The sequence below is a fragment of the Lytechinus pictus genome, chromosome 5, assembly GCF_037042905.1.
Source record: "Lytechinus pictus isolate F3 Inbred chromosome 5, Lp3.0, whole genome shotgun sequence".
In the NCBI taxonomy this organism is placed as follows: domain Eukaryota; kingdom Metazoa; phylum Echinodermata; class Echinoidea; order Temnopleuroida; family Toxopneustidae; genus Lytechinus; species Lytechinus pictus.
The window spans coordinates 32,322,491-32,332,863 of record NC_087249.1 but is presented as its reverse complement, the minus strand read 5'-3'; the positions used below and the strand labels follow the sequence as shown (position 1 = coordinate 32,332,863).

Sequence of the window (10,373 nt, the reverse complement as noted above, 5' to 3'; positions counted from 1 at the left end):
GCGATGACGTATTCATCAATATGCATGACGTCGTAATGAATATGCATTATTCGAACAGTGTTCTAAGATCAATTTATTTTTTAACCCGAGAGGGCGTCAATAGAAAGGTCCTAAGTATTAACGGTTAACCGAAAAATAGGTAATAAATGTTTCACCCCTCAATATCATGAAAATAGAAAAGTTATGCAAGTTTTTTTTCCGTGATAAAATCGAGCAATAATATAGGTATTTAATTAATGTAATAATTTTGAAATTGATTCATTGCCCTTTTCTGAGAACAACCAATCATACACTATACCTTTAAGTCCATGGGGCTGTTACATATAACTGTTAACGATCAACAACTCAGTTTAAGAATGAAAAAAAAATCAACTGATTATCAAATTATCTAATATTTTCATTCTAATCATCATCATCATATCATGGTCGTCATCATTATGGTAATTGTAATCATCATTATCATCAGTAACATCATCATAATCATAATTGGTATTATTCTTGTAAGGGTTGAGTTGTTACGGGGTTTTTTTTACCGGTGACCGCCCGCATTTTTTTCGGTGGTCCGCTAAAACGAAGAAATGCATAAGAAATTCAGTGTCACCAAAATCTGTGGATATCAATCACTTTAAAGCCACATATTTCCATACCTAGGTCCATATGAATAAAACCTTTCACATTGAACTTTATTTAAAACCTGTAATCAACAAAGTAAAGCTATGGAGATGATAATAATACCCAGCAGGATTTCTCATTTTTCTTGCCTGTAACATGATAATGTTGTTTCGTCTGATTTTGACTCTTAGTTATTCCACTGCTGAATTGTATAGCGGAGTAGAGAAAATGGCAACCCACTTGCCACGGGATAATAAGGGTAGCGATCGTAGCAGCTCGGTGCATTTTCTAACGTGATAAATGTAATCACCATTAAATGTAATTGAGAAGTTGTTTTTAACTTTCATTTTTTATTTGTTTTTTCTTTATTATTTTCACCATGAATGACTTCACAACCAACCTGAGTAGTATCGATGTAGGTAAATCCCGAGAGACTGAATGCAGCTAGCCCATTCATCCCTAGATCATGGCGCATAACTGTCTGTTCTACCACACACCTTAATTGTTGATCAAATAAGGGACAGAAAAGAACAAATAAACGTATGATTTACGAACGAGAGGATACTTCTAAGTTTGTTGTGCGATACAACTTCGAGAGCCTTTTTTTTCACAAGACTTGTGATTATTGTAAATGTGCCGTAACGGTTATCGTTGCTGAAATCGCGGAAGGATAACGTTGTCATTGACGTAATTTTTTTTTTTTAATGGGCTCCTCATTTATCCACAATTTCGTTTCAAATAACGTTTCTTCAGCTCTTTCAATTTGATCTTAGGTGTATCGCGACGTATCGTTACCATTCTGCACCGATCATAATCATTGATTTGGAATTTATGTAGTCATGGTAATTGCACGAAAATCTCCCTGCTGACAGGGCATCTTAAAGCTAGGAATATAATTATTCAAACAATATTATTTGTTAGCATGCAGGAACTTTACAACACCACATTGCTAGCCGCCGAGATGTAGTCTAAGACGAAAATAAACTTATCCCAATGCCGGATAAGAGATGTGGTCTTAAGAGGATTCCCCTGTTCTCAAGAAGAACATAATATATTCAAACATGTTAACCAGTAAGTCGAGCTGCCAATACATTTTTTTTTTTCAGATGAATTGTTTTAATCTACTTCCACCACTTGTAAATTTGCGTCCACAATTTATCGGTTCGCTTCAACTAGGTCCATTAAATCTCCGTCCATTACATCTACGACGTCTACATCTCAATCCACTACATCTATGTCCACTACTTCTACGTCCACTACATGTACATCTACGTCCACTACATCTACGTCCACTACATCTACATGTATGTCCACTACATCTACGTACACTTAATGTACGTACATCACACCTACGTCTACTTTATCTACATCAACTACAACTACGTCCACTACATCTATGTCCACTACTTCTACGTCCACTACATGAACATCTACGTCCACTACATCTACGTCCACTACATCTATGTCCACTACATCTATGTACACTTAATGTACGTACATCACAACTACGTCTACTTTATCTACATCAACTACAACTACGTCCACTACATCTATGTCCACTACATATATGTCCACTACATCTATGTCCACTACATCTACGTCTACTACATCTACGTCCACTACATCTACGTCTACTACATCTACGTCTACTACATCTATGTCCACTACATCTACGTCCACTACATCTACGTCCACTACATCTATGTCCACTACATCTACGTCCACTACATCTACGTCTACTACATCTACGTACACTACATTTACGTCCACTACCTTTACGTCCACTACATTTCCGTCAATTACATCTACGTCAACTCAATCTATGTCCACTACATCTACGTCCACTACATATATGTCCATTACATCTACGTCTACTACATCTATACGTCCACTACATCTACGTCTACTGCATCTACGTACACTACATTTACGTCCACTACATCTACGTCCACTACATTTCCGTCCACTTCATCTACGTCCACTACATCTACGTCCACTACGTCCACTACATTTATGTCAACTAGATCTATGCCCACTACATCTATGCCCACCACATTTGGGCGAGAACATTTTAATAACGTTCAAGTTCACTTGGCAACAACAATGATGATAATAATGCGGTGGTTGAGGTTTTGATTCTCAGACGTGATATAACATTCGGATATTTAATCCTTTTTGGATGGTTCATGAAAATGATTTTCTTGTGTATTCGTGATTGAAATGAGATGTTTGAAGATAATTGAATGCACAGTGTAAAATAATTGTATTTTATTGTAAAAATGTAAATTACATGATGAATTATGGGTTGTGCAAATCTCACATGAGACGGAACGTAAAAACATCACTGTTCATTAATTTTGAATGACGTTCGCCAAAGCTAGTATGTTTATTCATTATTTTTTTATTAAAACCAACTTGATGTGAGGATGGTTTTCCCACTTGAATACTCTAGGATGCAATCAATGCACACCCCCAACAATTCAAGGGGTTTCTTAATGCGGTGACTTTATATTTTGCCCCTCAGGACTAGTAATTCGCAGTCAGTGATATCGATCGTTAACGAGATTCCGAAGGGTCTTTCGACTTGTTGCACCTTGCAGCATTAACACTGACTGAACAAAAGCCAAAACTTCGCTTTGACTGTAAATACGAAAAAAACTCACCCATCCGATATTAAATTGTAACGCCTATTATCATCGGGGTCACTCGTGGGTGTCGTCCAGCACGAGTCGAGGACGACCCGTTGATCGGCAGCGGTCGTGGCTTCTACACCAAAGAAAGCTCTCTGGTTGACGGGTACGTTGGTGGCAGAAGAATCCGCTTTTGTCGTAAAAGTATCGTCGGTATACATCGCAAAGTCGAACGTTGCACTTTAGACGAAGTGGAAAAAGGAGAATGAAATCGTATGTTTAACATGAACATAGAGTAACACTCCCTGATTCGTAAAAAAAAATAAAATCTCAATCGAAGCACCGCCCTGTTATGTCACTTACAGGCCCATCTCCAACCCCTTAATGTTGGATAAAATTTTAATAGATATTCAAATGTGACCCTTGAAATAAGATGACATGGCGAAGATCCCGGGTGATGGGGGTGGATGTGCCCCTCCTCCAAACCTAATATGTACAGATGACTATGGGAAAGGGCCACCCCTCTCCCCCGACCAAATACAAAGTAAAATATCCCCGCCACTGTATTTAAGACACAACTTCTCTCTCTCTCTCTTGTCAGAACCCATTCCCCCCTGGACTTTTTTTGCCAGTATCATCAGTTTTTGGCGATCTTAGCCTTACCTGTACGAGCCTGTCTCTTCGAGAGCCTGCTGAACAACCCCCGCGCTGCCACTAGCAGAGTAACCATATTCCAGGCGATGGACGCGCTCATAGAAGCAGGTTATTGGGAATGATACTGTGATGTCACGCGAAACGACGTTACCGCTGTTTTTCCCATTCACGATGCGGTTCTTGTATACGTCTAAATCACCGTCTTCCTACAAATTTGGAGAAGGATTACACCAAAGTTATATATATCAGTCGTTTTGATAATAGTTATTGGTATATCAAGAGTGATCGGCTGAAACCATAAGTTAGAAACTTTCTCTGGAACGTCTTCATAGGGGGGTATTTAACTCTATGAACGTCTTTCAGAAAGACTTGCGAATATTTTTATAGTAAAAAGTGTTCGCCATTCAGTACCCTGAAAAATTTAAAATGTCATAATAGTGTGCGTGTTAGTATTGAACTGAAGCGTTCCCTTTTTTTCGACAGCATAATGGCGCTAAATTGCGTTGAATCAAACACTCCGAGTATCGCCATGTCCGTGGGTCCATACAGAAACATAAACATGTCAATGATGCCAAAAGAACGAGGTACACTGTTTTTCAAAGTGAGTGTTAACTAAAATGTATGAAATAATGGAATTCCAAATGCAATATCAAAAAACAAAATAAAGAGAGATATGGCTATTGAATGATTTCCCGGATTAGGCATGTTTGGAGAGGGGTATGCATTAATAATTAATAATTAATAATCGTGGTAATAATCCTCCTTCCCAGAAATGGTAATCCATTCTCGTAATCAATATCAAGCTTTTTTGTAATACTGACCTCCTTAGTGGTTCCACACTGGTCAAACATAGTGGTGAAAACGATGAAGTCTCCATCAATTACACCAGTACAATTCGGGTCGTTTTCAAATCTGATGACATCTCCTGCTAGGTCAGGCAAAACAGAGCGCTCAATGGTGACCCGGATTGAATCACTCCTGCACTCTAGACTAGCGCTCCTGTTGGTTACTGGATCAGGATTCTCTATTACAGGGTATAAGCGATAATACATTTGTGTCATTACTTGTTTTCAAAGTGGGAAAATGAGAAGTATTGTCGGTAGTCATTAACTTGAAGGTCCTTTTCCAGCATTGGCCTTGATATTTTACCAGTAGATGATAAATTATTCAATTCCATTGTAGTATTTAACATTCTCACGAACGTTCGTATCGTAATGTAGGGCCCATCGTAAACTCTCTATCAGGGTCGCAAGACGTTATCATGAACTGTAAAAGTCTAGAGCTGATATCACGACAAAACAGTCAAAAGATTCCAATTCCTACCGTTACAAGTCGGTACGTTCCCGCTCCATGATCCGTTGTTACAGCTTATACTTGACTGCCCCATCAACGTGAAATTAGCGTTGCATGTAAAAGAAACCTCTGCACCGTGGCTAAAGTCGTTTTCATTTGCTCTGCCATTAGTTGGGGAACCGGGATCGGAACAATTCACTATGTTTTTTTTAGGAGAGATAAGAGGAACAAACTATCAGCATCACTTATAATAAATCACCGTTGGCCCCATACTTTTTTTTCTCATTTTCTGTAAGTAGTTAATTCAAGAACGACGTAAGTCTATTAAATTTCATTTCCAGAAAATAAAAAAGATCTTTTTGTGATTGTATTATCAGTACATAACTGTCTATAGTAGTTTTGGAGTGGAATTCCGGGATATACATTGTAAATTACACCAACGATTGGCAATAATATATCACGTTTCATTCAATTTGGCCAAGATATGTACTGGCTTTACAGTCATATACTCAATTGGTACAAAACTATGGAGGGTTGTTGTACGAGTAGAACTGCTATGATTGTTGATGTTCATTAAAATTGAGCTGGCCTCTAAATTTATCAAAATGATACTCACGTGGTTGGACACACTCAAAACCGGGGACGCTCCACGTGCCGTCCTCGCAAGTACCAGTCGCACTTGGCACTGACAAGACCCCGGACTCACAGGAGAAATGAACGGTTGTCTTGTCATAGTAAGTCGGTGAATCTGGTTCTAACTGAGCAAAAGCTGGAGTGGCAAGGTCAGCTGCTGTGCAATTTGCTGGGTATCATGTAAATAACACAAATATGCACTCTTATTACTTGCATGATAATATATACTTCAATATTATTTTATTCCTGTTTCATCTTATGTTGTTCCCTCCTCCTCCTTCTTTTTCTTCCTCTTAAATTTCTTCTTTTGCACTTTCTTTTCTGCTTTCGTCCCTCTTTATTATTCAGATTTTGCAATTTTATCAACAATAATTATCGTGAATACTGCTGTTCTTCTGCTTTTATGTTTATGTTTAATTTATTCAAAATTATATTTGTGTATTGAAAAGGCATTTTACTTGCTCGCTCGCTTCGATTACTCGCATCTTTTTAGAACTTTTGCTACGTTTGCTATTTCTTGCTCGCTAAAGATATCTTTTGCTCAATATCCATCTGCAGTCATAAAAAAAGGAATGGGTATTTCAGACAATGAACCTAAATGTCCCTGCATGTTGAATTAAGAAAGTGTTTCTTTTCTGCTTTGTTTCATTTCAGTTACACCGTAATTTTATAAATATTTTATCATCAATTACTTTGTTAAATTTACAATGACTCAGATCACTCTTTTTAAAAATAAATATTTCACCAGTTCACCTTCATTGAATTTTAATGTTCTTTCACTTACCGTAACATGTAGCGAATGGGCTCGGGAACTCGCCATTATTGCATGTTTGGGAACCAGTAGTATCGCCGATGGCGATATCATTGTAGTGCCGCCCTTCGTTGCATTGGAAGTCGATCATTGTTTCATGATCTACGACTGATCCCGACGTTTGTCCATTTCCAAGGGTAGCTGTTGTGGTCTCGGGTATGGTGCATTTATCTGTTCAATATATATAAAAAATCAAATCGATTAACTAAATCATACTTTATTTTTATGAAAGTCACCCAATATAAAAGCAAATATCATTGTCCGTGACGAAAACGTAACCTATATTAATTCGTGTGTGTGCGTTGGTGTGTGTGGGTGTATTTGTATGGATGAACGGGTATATACGAGTGTGTGTTTGGGTACAAACAGCGTTAACAAGATGGCATATTTGGGGGATTGTACGCGCGTAAGAGGGTATTTGCACATAGTATTTGCATTCGGGTGTGTGTGTGATGGTGTGTGTGGCTGTGTGATATTTTGTTTGGAAGTACCGTTTTCTTAGTGGTCTACAAAAACACAAACGCCGTGCCCGTTTCGATCCAGCGCTGAGGTGGCTACCTTGGGTAAATACAAATAATTTTTATCATTATATGAAATCTCCAAGGTATACTTTCTTGTGTATGCGGTGGCTGACGGAAACACCTTGCATTTCATAAAACTACACGATTTACGTAAAATGGAGATCGAGAGTGGGTCAGGATATATCATTATCCTCTGCTCACAATACGGCCAATGTTATACCGCGCCCTTCGTCAGTTTTTAGTAACAAATGAATGTGTTTTTTTTTTTCAGGAATAACAACAGAAAAATAATGAGAATTAGAACTGGTCGGCACATTTTCATCGTCAGATTTAAATAGAAAGTACAAGTTGACGTGTTTTACTATACGGTCATTCGGTTTACGGAAAAAATTGTTTGTCTTTCTTTTGCTTGTTTGAGGGGGCTTTAATACTAATCTTTCGCACGTACGTACAACATATGAACAGATAAATTTTGTTTCAAATGCTTACGTAATCATCCCAAATGATATTAAACCATAATTGACCGTTTGATTTAATAATCAAATACAAAAAAAAACTTACAATAGCAGGAGGGAGGGGATGGGTCCCATACTCCATCTCTACACGTTGCGGTATCGGCTCCTATCATGGTTGTGGTGGTGCCGTCGCATTGAAAATTCAAAATATCGCCGTCGTTGTAAGGGCCGACTGGATCAGAAAGAGTCACCGTTGCATTGACATCTGGTCTAGCGCATGGGGCTGCATTAAAACAGGCGATACTTGATTAGCCAATCTTCAGAGAGAGTGGCAATATTATAATTAGGAAGATTCACCTTGAAAGCACCGTCATACAAGAATATATAATTTAGTATTTGATATACATGTAGTAAGATGCCATGGACTCAAGGTCACAGGTATACAGTGGCGGACCGTGACCCGAAGGAGACAAATGATTGGAGGGGCACTGTATTCTTTGTGAACAATGCTGTGCCCCTCCAATGCTTTGTCTCCTCCGGGTCACGGTCCGCCACTGCAGGTATACAAAGTTGATCTGAGAAAGTGGGCAGTGAAGGTTTCATAAAAAAAAAGTAAAATAAAGCGTTACAACATTGTAAGCTACTGCCACGGATGACAATATATTACAATTAATACGACGATTATATTTATCTGCGATAGTTAAAGGAAGGCTTAAAATGCACAAAAATCGTGCGAATACTACCAAAATGTTACACAAAACATGTTCTTCTTGGTAATAAACCCATCCTGGATTCGTAACTTAAACCCTGTTCATGAAAATAGTTCATCGTGTGCAATTAATACCTTTGCATTCCGGTGGTTGTTGATTCCATGTCCCATCCTGCTGGCATGAGGCTTGACTGGCTCCAATTCTTCTATATGTGTCATTGCAGATATAATTGATTGTCTTGAAAAGATTGTAGTCATTACCGACGATGTAACCATTGGTGGGGGCCTCAGGTTCAGGGCATTGACAAGCAGCTTTAAAGAGAGAGAGAGAAGTTGATACTGTTTCCACACCAAGGTACGGTCGCAGAGACCGTACCCAGGCGACCGATGGAATCATGGTGTGAAAGTATTTCATCGTACCCAGCGACCGATCGAAATGCAATGACCCCCCCCCACGCGCTATCTCTACTTCCGCTTCCGGCTAGGTCAGATATACAGCGACCGATCGCTCTTGGCCTGGCCAAATTTTGACGACGGTGTGAAAGCACGTCCGATCGGTCGCTGTGTACGGTCTCTACGACCGTACCCAGCGGCTGTACCTTGGTGTGAAAGCGGAATATGTTTCCATAAGACAGACTGGCGCAACGGTTGTCAGCCCGGGAAGGGCATGGCCCTGGGATCGATTTATTTACCACGGGCGTAAATCCGTGACGTCATGCTATTCAAGGGGGGGGATGGAACAATAAATCATCTCCCCCTGAACAGTAGGTGTGACGCAAGGATTTACGCCAATGTTATTTATTGAGTTACTGGGGGTGCTGTTTGTCAAGCAACCAAAAACAAATGAATAAATAGAAATAAGGGTTTAACTACAAAATAAATGTTGTAACAAAATTTACCAAATTTGACATGTCAACTTTATCAAGCTAAATACCTTCTTAAACCTAAATAAAACGAAATATGCATAATATCTTGGCTTGACATATGAATAGGTCTGGGTTAGGTTAAACACATTGATTTGGAAGCAATTATTTATTTATTTATTTATTTATTTCGTTTTGTTTACCCAGGTAACCCCATCAGTGGACTAAGCACTGTTTTTCTTGGGGGCCCTACACTTGTAACACTTGACAAGAGGTCAAGTGTTACAAAAAAGGATAATTTTAACACACCTGTGGGGCAATTGTAACGCATGACATTGCAACATTTTATGTTTCTTTATCAAAGTTTATGCACCTGGCAAATCCAATATTTTCAACAATTAAACATTAGCCCCATTGGCCCCATATAATTATAATAAAACATGACAATCTATACCCAATGCCCCAACTTATAAAAAATCAACATTATCAATGTAATTGTAATAGACATATGTTATTGGGGTGTTTACAGTGACATATGATATTAAATACATGAATAGAAGTATGAATACAGTGGTTATTATCATAAACAAGCGAAATTTTTGAGGCTGTCAACTTACCGAAACAAACGATAGTGGGGTTGGGAATCTGAGATGCACCTGCAGCCCAGGTCCCACTGTCACAGTCGAATGAATCCAGACCTTGTTGAGTACATGAACAGGTAACTGAAAGGCTTCCGCCTGCAGCTACACATCCTTCTTGACTGAACGTGATGTTTCCTGCGTCTCCATGACCTTCAACGGGGTATCTTGCAAACACTGTAGTATCGCAAGCTGTTACATCTGTGATTGTGGTTAGTAAGGTCGAGAGCATAGAGTGATTGATCATATATTTGCGTATGCATACGTCGTTTTTAGAGGAGCTGTGATGTAGTGGTTCTCACTCTCGCCTTGTAATCAGAGGGACGTGTGTTCGAATCCCACCGCGGTCTGGCGTCCTTTGGCAAGGCGTAAATCCACACTTTGCCACTCTCGACCCAGGTGCTAAATGGGTACCCGGTAGGATGTGAAAGTCATTGTAGCTTGTCCAGTACAGTGTGCGCCTCACTGGCCACTGACTGGAATACTCCCGAAGGAGTGGAGGATGTGCACAGCACACATTGTGTGCGGGAATGACTGATTGAGTCCGATCACCG

At 39.2% G+C, this 10,373-nt stretch overlaps 1 protein-coding gene across 1 annotated transcript; it reads right to left on the bottom strand.

Moving 5' to 3' along the window:
* Window positions 1–80: 80 nt before the first annotated feature.
* Window positions 81–10,118, bottom strand: LOC129262105 (CUB and sushi domain-containing protein 3-like). Its single transcript, XM_064099469.1, has 11 exons — window positions 9,799–10,118; window positions 8,454–8,630; window positions 7,716–7,892; window positions 6,607–6,804; window positions 5,806–5,991; window positions 5,220–5,387; window positions 4,718–4,920; window positions 3,906–4,102; window positions 3,276–3,482; window positions 1,013–1,109; window positions 81–110 (listed from the first exon to the last, which is right to left on the bottom strand). Exons 1-11 carry the CDS (start codon window positions 10,064–10,066, stop codon window positions 81–83), a joined length of 1,908 nt encoding a protein of 635 aa, XP_063955539.1. The 5' UTR covers window positions 10,067–10,118.
* Window positions 10,119–10,373: the final 255 nt, after the last annotated feature.